The sequence below is a fragment of the Sceloporus occidentalis genome, unplaced genomic scaffold (assembly GCF_023333645.1).
Source record: "Sceloporus occidentalis isolate IW3139 unplaced genomic scaffold, rSceOcc1.0.p SCAF_2, whole genome shotgun sequence".
NCBI lineage: Eukaryota > Metazoa > Chordata > Lepidosauria > Squamata > Phrynosomatidae > Sceloporus > Sceloporus occidentalis.
Genome location: NW_028316982.1, coordinates 152,049,956 through 152,062,115, shown reverse-complemented (window position 1 = coordinate 152,062,115; position 12,160 = coordinate 152,049,956). Strand labels below are relative to the sequence as shown.

Sequence of the window (12,160 nt, the reverse complement as noted above, 5' to 3'; positions counted from 1 at the left end):
GCCAAAAGTAAGGTGAATACTCACATCACTTAGGCCCTGAACATACAGACTGGATGTTAGCCATAAATTTGTTTTAGTGTCTTGCAGCTGAAATAAGAAATAAGAAGAGAACCTCCAAGCAGAATTTACTCTTGTGTTGATTGACTTGTTACCTTGAGTTCTGCATTTCATCCAGAAAAATAAAATGGAATGTGATGAGGCTAACCATTCATAGAATTCATATTCAGGGTGACACAGTAGACCCTTCCCTTCCATGGGGTTCACTTTTGACTCCCTTCCCCCAAAGATGGTAAACATGCAGACAGTTGCATTATTATTAAATGGTGGTTGTGTAGATACAGATGAATCAGCACATCCATGTACATGTGTCACCACTGAATAATATGGGGTGTGGTGATCTCTGGGCAGTCAAATCAATGACTTGCCATTCTGCTAATATGGAAGTTTCACTGGACTGTTAGAGTGACATGATAACACTTCATTCAATTGTCTATCAAGCTATGAAGGTGAACAAGAAGGATGTCATTTTGATGTAGTCACTGGGCAGATTTGGTTTCCTGCTGAAACACCGTGAAGCCGCTGCATGTGCAGTCAGCCATGTGACTTCCCAGCAGCGTGGGTGCAATGTGCAGATACCGCCCCCAACTCGACTCTTGCTACCGGTCTGTTTTGCCACTAAAAGAGGTGAAAGGAGTTGAGGGTAGGTTTGAGTTCAGCAGAGTTTCTTGAGTCAGAGTTCTAGGGAAAGGGTCAGATAGGGAATCTGACTGGGCCTAGAGAAAGTCAGAGAGGTATTCTGACAGGACAGAAGAGTAAATGGAGAAAAAGATGAGGGGTGTCAATATGGTCAGAGAAGAATACTGACTGGAAGAGAAACTGTGTTGGAGATTGTAAAAAGGAAACTGAGAAATACCTGCAACTGTTATATTAACGTAACCATATCACAACTGAACTATTCTACCTAAGCTACTTTCTTGCTACATGTTATTCAATAAAGGTAATGTTTATCTGTTACAACAGAAGTTTCTGCCTGAGTGAATGCTAGACCATATAGTATCAGACAAGCATTCTACCCAAGATATTAAACTTTATAAGAGGAAGACACTTGGGATCCTAGCCCCTTATACATTTAGCTAAAGTGTATAAAGAGTGGACACTGGGAAGATGTCATTTACAAGGGGTCTTCTATAAGTAAGAATTAAAAGGAAACCTCAAGGCATAGAAAGGAGGTCACATCACAACCATTCTCCCTAAATTTATTCCAAAGGGCATCTGCAACCTCTTGTTGCCTGTATCTGCAATGTTTAGAACAGATGGGCTAAAATGGCCACCCAGGCATTCACCTTAAAAATACATATACATATTTATTTATGAAGGCTTTTTAAAAATGTAATTTTCCAGAGTCTTTAGCCACTTCACATAATTGGCATCTCATAAATCTGCCTTTAGGGATGAATTTTTATATTTACCATTAACATCATTTATGCCCTGCATTTAAAACTTTACAACATTACTCAGTGGAAAAATGGGTGGGGTGAGGGGGAGGAGGGCACATTCAGAAAAGGTCGTCTTGGTTTTCTTTTATTCTTCAAGATATAATGGATGGCCTGAGCTTAGGGTTACCATTTGTACAGAAAAAGTGGGACATTCAAGGTTCTGGAAATGTCCTGTCCTGGACACACCTGAATGTCCCAGTTTCCTGGACAGCTGAGTTGGGCTGGAAAGTTTTGTCCCACTGGGAGAGCAATGGCTGCTGCTCCTTGGACTCTCCTTCCCAGGGGGCACTGGGATCATGGGAGGTGGCTGTGATTGGCGGAGCAGCTGCAAGGGGTGGGGTTACAGCTCTTCCCCATTGTCCAGGAGGATCTGGAAATCAAGCAGTCCTGGAGCTGCTCCCCCAATCACAGACAGTTCTCATGATCCCAGTGTCCCTGGGAAGGAGAGTCTAATGGGTGGCAGCCATTGCTCTCCCAATGTGATGGGGGCAGACTCTGCGTTATACATGGAGAAAGAGAGAGAGAGAGAGAGTCAGGGGCATGGCCTAACTCTTTACCTCCCCATTGCAGCCCCTATAGACTGGTGGGAAAGGGGCTGCTAGGTCCTGGTCCTGGTCCCTGAGGGGGTCGAGTGGGTGGTTGGGTGGCTTGGTGGTGCCTTTTTCTTCCCTTAAAATGGGGCCCTCTATTTGGATTTTATATATATATTTTATTTTGCCTCCCAATTCCATGGCCAACTTGGGTCCAAAACACACAGCAAAAATAACCCTGTTTGAGACCACTGACTGCCCTGGCTCACTGCTAGAGAATCCTGAGAATTGTAGTTTTTTGTGGCACCAGAGCTAAATGACTCACAAAACTACTGTTTATGTTAATGTTTTTGGCTTTTAGTTGGTCATATCCTCCTTTTTTCTTGAATGCCCTACATTTTGTCCTACATGTTGTGTCCCGGTTTTGTAGAACAGAATTATCTGTCATCATTACTGTGATTTTTACATTAATATAACTTTCTGAATCAGCAAGATTTTCAAGAATTTTGAAATACTTAAACTATCAATATTTTATAATTTATCAGTTTTGGACAGGATGGGATGGAACACAGATCTGTGTAAAAGCATTTGAAGTTTTTGAATTTATGCAAACAGAGGATGCTCTTCACAATCATTCTTACATTGTTGTTCCAACCTCCCATCCCTCTGTGCATCCTGAAAATATTTTCAAGCAAGTTTGATGCATGCAAATCTGTCTAATCAAGAAATATGTGAGTTGTGAGAGGGACTGGATTTTAGCAGATGTTAAAGACAATGTCAGAACAGTTCAGCCAGATTCAATAATGCATGCAATACAAGAGTCAAGGAAACATTTGGTGGCAGAAATTACCATCAGATTAGACAATAATGAAAGGACAGATATGTATACTGGGTCTCTCTCTCTCTCTATCTCTCTATCTCTCTATCTATCTATGTATCTGTGCCTTCAAATCACTTGTAGACTTATGGGGACTCCATGAATTTTATAGGATTTTCTTAGTCATTGACTACTCAGGTGGTTTGTCATTTCCTTCATCTAAAATATAGCCTACAGCACTTTCCTATCAAAATACTAAACAGGTCTGGCTCTGCTTAGCTTTTACAATCAGACTGGATTTAGTGCCTTCAGTGTATTTAGGTCATATCTTTACTAGATACTCACTGAGAAGTGTTAATCAGGGACATATGAAATTGCCTTCATCATCCTGCAACTGTATTTGCTGGATGTATAATGTAATTCACTTTGTCATGCAAGAGGAAGACCAATTCCATTTCTACCCTAGCGCCACATACTATGTAAATAGTTTTGGATTTATTCAGTTCTTTTAGTACATATTAAAATAGATATCCAAATCACATCATCATCTTCAGTATATATTTGTCATATGATTGTGAAATGAACTTGCTCCACTGCTCTAGTAGAAAGTTCACAGTTTGGGAGTTTTGATCATATATGTTTGCTCTATCTGGCAGCACAAGATGTGGGCTGAAATAAATTGATTAGTCTTAAAAGTGACACAATACCCCGCCCTCCCACACACACCCTTTATTTTACACATTTACCACCTGTCAGCTATATTGTACACCCACATAAAATTCTATGTGTTTTCTAGCCTAATGTTACAGAGAACAAGAGCACATGAGAGGTTCACCCACTCATTCCCAAAGACATTGAGAAAAGAAGCCAAGTGTTACATAGTTCACTAAAACATATTATTCATTCTGTCCCCAGAAAGTGAAAGTGCATTTATTTGAAGTCTTGGGGACAGAAGTATTGAGAAATCTGTTTCAAAATGTTAGGTTTACCCTTTAGGGATTAGTATTTTGTGTACAGGTTGTTGTGCACTCACACAACTTCAAAATTTTCTATTCCCCCCTGGAAATAAAGGAAATAATTAATCAATCTTTCTATAGTAGTAAAAAAGAAACACAGGTTATTGCAGTTGGGAGAAGGAGAGGGAGAGAAAGTGTTACAGTATGCTCATAATTATTGCAAGCTGGATGTACAGTACAGCTATTGATGTGCACCCAAGTATGTCTATTGGATGGGAGAGACAGAGTTAGATTTCTTCCCATCCCTCACTTATGTGTCCATCACTCCCTTCTGTTCACTTGCAATCATAGATTTGATTAATTTGTCCCACTTGGAAGTTGCCTTTCTGTGCCATTTTATTATGTTCTAGATAGTTTCGTGGTTGTTGTTGCCCTCAAGTCAACTCCAACTCATGGTGACTCTGTAGATGAAACATTTCAAAGATCCCTAATCCTCTATCACTCTGCTCAGGTCCTACAGCCTGAGGCCTGCAGCCTTTCCCATTGAGCCTAACCATCTGGTATGTCGTCTTCTCCTACTACTGTCTTTCCCCTTTCCTAACATCATTGTCTTTTCCAATGAATCATGCCTTCTCATGATGTAGTCAAAGTATGACAACCTCAGTTTAGTCATCCCAGCTTCCAGAGAAAGTTTGGGCTTGATCTGTTCTAAGACCCATTTGTTTATCTTTTGGGTATCAAGGGGTTACTAAAAGAATAACAGTTGATACATTTTCAGAGCCTGGCCCAAGCTCTGCCAGATTAACCTATGTAACAATATTGTTATAGAATAGGAAGAAACAGAAGCTCTCCATTGCTCAAAAACACAGAAACATGGCAGACAGTTTCAGGCCTTCTCATCATGTAAGGTGTACAGAATTAATGCAGTTTGACAACACTGTAACTACCTTTACTCATTGCTATGAAATTCTGGTATTTATTGTTATGTGAGATATTTAGCATTCTTTGTGACAGAGCTCTTATATTACAATGAACTACAAATCCCAAGATTCCACAGGATGGACCCATGACAGTTAAAGTAGTGTCAACCTGCATTCATTCTGTACTGGGGCAGTTGCCTGACCTGGGAGGCTAGTTGTTTGAGCCTGATGTAAAGTATTTTACAACCATAATTTTATATGTTTATTGTGATAAAAGACCCAAAACATATACTATTCACTTAATTAATATATGACTGCCTATTAGCACTGCAATGGAAATGTTTTTTCCTTAAGCAAGTTGCAGGCACAAGGGCTCCAATCCACATTCAGGATTCAAGCAGCCTGAAGTAACTGTCATTCTCTTACTTTTGAGAGAAAAAAAGCAGCAAGAAAGCTGCTTGGTACATATTTAGGTATAGGCAAATCTCCCAGTCTCAACTGGGCATCATCAAACTTCTCTGAATCCTTCTAGCGTTTTCTTCCTCTCTGATTTTTCTTTTCTTTTCTTCTCTTTTTAAAAAATAATGCTTATTGTATCTGAATATATACTTTTACCACTTTTCACCTCAAGGAAAAAGGTAATTTTTGTGCATTTTTTTCCTAATTGAAATATGTGTGCAAAGTATTCAATTCCTGCATTGACTAAAACCTTTTTCTGTATTTGTTTTTAAATTGAATTGGGTGCATTCTAAACATTTTGTTTTTAAAACATACCCATGATTTTTGTCCCTTCGTTTTCTGAAAGTTACCTGTTAGTGTCAGTGTGAATATAAAGTGCATGTTTTCTTGCAACAAAATTTGGGAGATATATATAAAAAACTGTCCAATGCAGTTTCTTTTCACTCCTGTACACATGCAAGGTCCCAGTCTCCAATCTCTAGGACTACATGCTCTCTCTCTCTCTCTCAACCTCTCAACAACATGAAGCCATAGCTGTAAGGCTTACAATGAACGTTTCATGGCCATTTCACCCACATTCACCCACAGACAGAAGCCTTTCTTTCTAGACCCAGGAGATTATCGCACTGCGTTCTGAGAACGTTCCATATCATCACGTGATGAGACCGTTCCTGGAACGGATATTACCGCATTAGCAATCAAAACGTGATGAGAACGTGATCAGAACGGCAGTTTACCGCACTGCGATTCCTTTTTCTTGAAACCGTTCTCAGAACGGTTTGCTATAGCGCATGCGTATTAGATCTTGGGGGCGGTGTACCAATGACGTCGCCACTCGGTGGTTGTTTTTAACCGGAAGTCGTCCGGTGACTTCCTTGTGGGGTGTAAAGATGGCGTCGGAGAAAGCATGGTTTGATCTTGTGAGCATGGTAGAGAAAGAAGAAGAGCGAAGAAGGAGAAGAATGAGTCGCATTGCTAAATCACTGGTCCTCATTTCGCGCCGGAGGGCTGCTCTGAGTAAGATTGCAGTCATGGCTGCCAGCGGCAATCTTGATATATCCAGTTGTCTGGCATGGATGGCGACCTGGCCTCGCATCCCACGTTGGTGGCAGCAACCCCGGGAGCGGACCAACTGGTGGAGTGACGAAGTCCTCCAGAGATGGGATAACGACATGTGGGTTTCTAACTTCCGCATGTCTAAAGAAACCCTTTTTGATCTGGCCAGCATCTTGAGACCAGAGCTGGAGCGTGGGGAGTCTAGATTCCGGAGTCCCATCCCGGTGGAGAAGAGAGTGGCCCTGACTATTTGGTGGCTCTCAAGCCCTCTGATGTATAGGAAGGTGGCTTCCCGTTTCGAGGTTGGAGCATCCACAGCTGCAGAAATCGCCATCGAGGTGTGCCTTGCCATGGAGAAGCTGCTGCTGAGGAAAACTATCCAGCTTGGAAACTACCACACGGTGTGTATCAATATTACTTTTAAACCTAAGACTTCTGGGTGCAAATGCATTAATGCCTATCTAAAGATATATAGGTTTTGCTTATGTAATACCATTAAGATATGTTTACATCCTGCCTTTTCCTTGTTTGGGAAAAAAAGAAAGGCTTTCAATTACCTTTGCAATTATGGGGGTGGGTTAATGATCCTGGGCTTGGGGCATGGATTTAAAAGGTGCATCTCTGCTGCTGGCTTCTCTGTTATCCAGCTGTGTTGGGGGGGGTGGTCCTGGGCTTGGGGCATGGATTTAAAAGGTGCATCTCTGCTGCTGGCTTCTCTGTTATCCAGCTGTGTTGGGGGGGTGGTCCTGGGCTTGGGGCATGGATTTAAAAGGTGCATCTCTGCTGCTGGCCTCTCTCTTATCCAGCTGTGCTGGGGGGTGGTCCTGGGCTTGGAGCATGCACTTCGTAGGTGCATCTCTGCTGCTGGCCTCTCTCTTATCCAGCTGTGCTGTTGTGGTTTGCAATTCTGAAAAAATGTATCTTGATGTATTTGCAAGAGTTGATATGTGAACAAGTAACATCTGGATTCCCCTTCAGTGTGTTCTAGGTATATATATAAACCATAATAATTTCTATTGCCCTTTTTATGCTTTTGTCTCTTTGATCCCAGTTTCATATACCAAAATAATAATAATAATAATGCATCATCTGATATGAAATATGTTAACCCACCTTTTTGATATCCCAAATTTATTATACCTTTGCCTTTTTTCAGATTATGGATGGATTTCAGAGACTCGGATTCCCACACTGCATAGGAGCTATTGATGGCACTCATATTTCTGTTTGCCCACCGCTGGGACGCAGAGAGGAATACATCAACCGCAAGCAGGGATTTTCAATTGTTCTGCAAGCAACTACAGATCACAGTGGGAGGTTTATTGACATTGAAGTAGGGAATTGTGGGAGATCTCATGACAGCCACATATTTACCAATTCCGCTATCTGTCAAGTGATGGATGAAGGCTGTTTTGTGCCCGGAAATCCCACCCTTCATGTCCACGATGTAGTCATTCCACCACTGATTATAGGGGATGGTGCCTACCCAATCAGGAAATGGCTCATGACACCATATCGTGGAGAATTAACACCTGACAAACTTGCTTATAACACCGCCCATTGCAAGGCAAGATGCGTGGTGGAGAGGTCTTTTTCGCGATTGAAATCTAGGTGGGGGTGTCTGTCTGGTAGACTAACTGTGAAAGAGGAAAATTTCATCTCTGTTGTCACAGCATGTGCCACACTGCACAATATTTGCGAGACGAGGGTAGAAGTGCTTGATCCCGATGTAGAGCCACCTGCGAAAATTGTCCTCCCCGCTTTAGCGAATAACATCAGAGGACACTCTACAAATCACAAAAAAGAGGGTCAAACTGTTAGATCTGCAGTAACTAACATTATTTTGGGTCGTTAACACCAGAAACTGACATTATTTGATGTTTCATAACATCACCTCAGTTATGGCAACAGCATTGATCTGATCAAAACGTTTCTTCTTGGTTTACCTTTGTATCAATCTATAAATGTTGATATACATGTGTTTGACAACATGTCATGTACAACATGTGAATAACTTTACCAGACGGCAATGTTGAATCACGGTTGTTTAGATTCTTTTTTCTTTTAACTTTTTTTTTCCCAATCAGGTTCTGCTAGTGATGTTTATATTATTGTGGGGTATAAATACCCGACTGTTATAGATTAGCTTCATGGTTTACCCAAATTTTGGAAATCTATTTTGAAGTGTTATACAATTGCTATATTGATGTTTCAAATATCCTTTTTTGGGAATATAGGAAAACAATGGTGTAAAAATGGCTTGTTTATATTACATTTATATTAATACATCATGTTTCCTACCTTGAAAACCAAAAGGAAGGCTGTTCTAGAAACCATTGCTGAATAATGTTGCTATTGTTGTGGAAATGTTTAGGTATATTAAGGACGGTAGACCAATTTCTGAGAACACAGCTGTATTTTATCAACAATATAACTTAACATTTTAAAACACGATTAAATATCCTTTTTCTTTTGGAAAAAAACCGTCTGGTGGCTTGTTTTCCATTATGTCAACAAAGCACGCATTTATATACACTGTATATACATTAGGTGAGAACATATCCATATATACATGGTGACATACAAAACCTTTCCTTAACATGAACATGAAATTTTACTGTGGTTCAAGGAGAAATGGTTTAAGTCCCTCTTTATCAGTCACAAAGGGCACGTAACAGGGTAAACATAGAATGCTGAAACATATCTGAGGTTTCAAAACAGAACCTTTTCCCTATATGTTTCCCTTATGGGGAAAATATTTTTTTTTTCTTGATTATCCTCCCAGTACGAGAACTGCATGGTTTTTCTTGGTTTTGAACAGGTGCAACTGCGCCTTGCAAGGAAGATGTTCCTGCATTGCTCACACATTGCACGGTTCCAATGCAGCCTTCATTTTCTGGGGGATCAGTGACTGCAACAACATTCTGAACATCCCTGTTGATGTTCTCTACTGTGTTGTCACCATCTCTAATTTCACTACTAGGAGTGACAGGACAACCATCAGGAGCATAAGCAGGAGGAAGTTCATCAAAGAGTTCAGGGGAATTGTTCCCTTGACATTTCCCACCAAAATCCGATGTGGATGGTTGCTCCTGGAAATCTGTAAAGACAGCTGGGCCTGGTGTTGAAGGAGGAATATCACACGGAGATGCCCTGAATGATGTGTGCATAGTTCCTTGGGCAACAGTATCATGTTGCCCCGTTGGAAGTGCACATTCATGATCTACTTTCCTCCGGTACAGTTCAGTCATGGTCTCCATGTACTGCAACATTCTCTGTCTGTCCTGTGCACTTCTCCTTACATCTTCCTCCATAATATTTACAAGTTCCATTTCTGTCCTCCTACAGTCTTTCATGCTGTCGTGTACAATTTCCATGAACCGTTCCTGTGTTCTCCGGGTAAGTTGGGCCTCTCGACTTGCACTCTGCATTATAGTGCGCGCAATATGTTCTCCTCTTCTGGCACGACGATTCCTGTTCCTGTTTGAACGCAGTCTTGTTCCAGGAGACAGCAATACATTGGGTGGTTCGTCCTCTGGATCGTTAGGTACTGAAATTTAAAAATTAGTGAAAATAGATTAAGCCCACAGGAAGGAAATTTATTTCTAATGGTAGCATCATGTAAAGGGTTGTAGACAAAGAATTTTCTTAGAAAAGCAGATGCTACCTACCATTGCTTGTACCGCTTGTATCATCTGCACGTCTTTCCAAGTCACCCAATTGTTCTCCAGTCGCACCTTCAAAGTGGAGCATTAAACACCAACGTTATTTCTTTTGAACACATATACAGGTTCACAATATTTATGAAGAAAACAGAGATCCAGAAATTGACATAAATTTATATATGACTACCTGCTATTTGCGTAGGTCCACTTTCCAAAATTGTGACAGGTATCGTAATGACTGTGTCATCGAGACAAGTGTCATCAGAATCTGAAAAATTCAAGGGGAAAAAAAGAGTAAAGCCTTTGTCATTTTAACAAAATAATGTTGTCACGCACATAGCAGAAATCTTCAGGCATTACAGATGGGCTACTTGCCTTCATCACTGTCTTGTCTGGTAGTTGTTTCTTGGGTGCTTCCTTCGCCTGTGTTAGCCATGGAGGTGGATGCGGTTTCTTGATTCACATTTGTGGTTTCACCCTCCCTTTCAAAATCAAGACTTCGGGATAACCTGTTAGGGGTGATGCTAACATCCCCATGAAAGATTTCCTCTAGTTCCCTATAAAAGGGACATGTAATAGGGTTGCTTCCACTTCTCTGATTGTGTTTCACAACCTTTCTGTACTCAAATCTCAATTTTTTTTGATTTAGATCTGCATTCCTCGGCAGATCTGACATGGTTCCTCTTTGCCATTTCATCAGATACAACTTTAAATTTATCCAAATTTCTGTAATTCTTTTTTAATTTGGTCTGCAATTTTTGTTCTTTCCATATCTCCAATAAGGCCAAAACTTCATTGGCACTCCACACCCTCCCCCTTGCTTGTGCGGAGGCACTGCTTTCGGTCACTGCATGGCTATCCATGGCTTTCCTAATTACAGAAAGTATTAAATAATACTGTCTGCAATTTAATTATAGAGGTTGTGAAATAAACTTCTGCGTTAGCACTTAGCTGCTGATGCTGGCTCTCTGCACTCCCAAACTCCCGGCACTGCAGTAAAAGCACTAGAGGGCGCAAGTCTAGTTTTGGCGCCAAGAATCCCTGCACAGTGATGACGTTGCAAATCCCTCTTCCCGCTGGACTTTTCGGAGTGGCCGAAGTTATTGGGAAGCAGTGATGGCGCGTAGGAAGGGTTCCAAATGGGTCAATAAGGAGATTGATCTGCTCCTGAGAAGTGTTAGGGGGAGCGGAAAATTAAAGACGCTCATGAGGTCCCGTTCTGTACCCATTCTTCCTGTGCATAGAGAGGTAGCAGAGCAATTAAAAATGCATGGCTACAACCGCACCGCCGAAGAGGTATACATGAAGTTCAAAATGACGCGTGAAAAATTTTTGGCCAGTCTAAATAGTTTTGGGCCATCACCCCCCAAAGAAAAACAACCACCCTTTTTCCCCCTAATGAAAGAGCTGTGGCTTATGGCGGGGAACCATGGCTCCCAGGAAAAAAATCCCTCGGGTAAGTTTGTAGCTTTACAAGTAAAGGCTCATTGTTGCATAGTATGCCATGGAATTCCTCCAGTGTTGTAGCCATAAGGAACAGTTGCTAAAGACAGTCACTATATCAATATCATATTAGGCTACTTCCCTTATCAGTTTCCAAAAGAAAACAACACTACAATGGACTACCAGCCCTGAGGTCGCCATACTTTTCCAACATAGGAAGGGATAGATGGGTGTACATATGGAGGATAAATATATTAGACAACAGCATTGCCACTCTGTTTTCTTACTTTTTCTAACTGCAAAAAGATGGAGAAATTTTAATGTCCTACTTTTTTAGTTGTATTATCAACCTGCTGTTTTCCTAGAGTATTCTTACTATGATCAATGCACAATTTCTGATCTAGTTATCTCTTTAATTTTTTTATATGGATCAACATGCAGATACTATAGAGGAACCTTGCTGTAGTGAAATCCAGTCGGGACCATCGGCAAGAGACATCTTGCCAGAACCCCAAACTCTTGTACCCAGCTACATAACTGAACTTCAACAGTCAGGTGAATTTAAATAAATATGCATTGTCTTTTTCAAAATAGAGTGGTGGTCATATAAGGATTAAGGTTTATATTAATAACATACATCTATATACCGGAGAACTGAATATCACGAAAACTTTACTTTCAAGACAGTAAATAAAAAGAAATATATGAACATATTGTGTTAAACAGAGAATACATTGCAATAAACTGTCTTATTAAAAGCTTTTTGTATATATCTTTTGTCTGTACAGTGCAATCTTCCTTGAAAACGCAGGAAAATA

The 12,160-nt window shown here is 40.7% G+C and overlaps 1 protein-coding gene across 1 annotated transcript; it reads right to left on the bottom strand.

Annotated features, from left to right (window-relative positions):
* Positions 1–8,978: 8,978 nt before the first annotated feature.
* Positions 8,979–11,128, bottom strand: LOC149319152 (uncharacterized). The gene is made up of 4 exons (XM_089508393.1): positions 11,125–11,128; positions 10,087–10,200; positions 9,906–9,971; positions 8,979–9,784 (listed from the first exon to the last, which is right to left on the bottom strand). The coding sequence occupies exons 1-4, from the start codon at positions 11,126–11,128 to the stop codon at positions 8,979–8,981; spliced, it is 990 nt and encodes a 329-aa protein (XP_089364519.1).
* Positions 11,129–12,160: the final 1,032 nt, after the last annotated feature.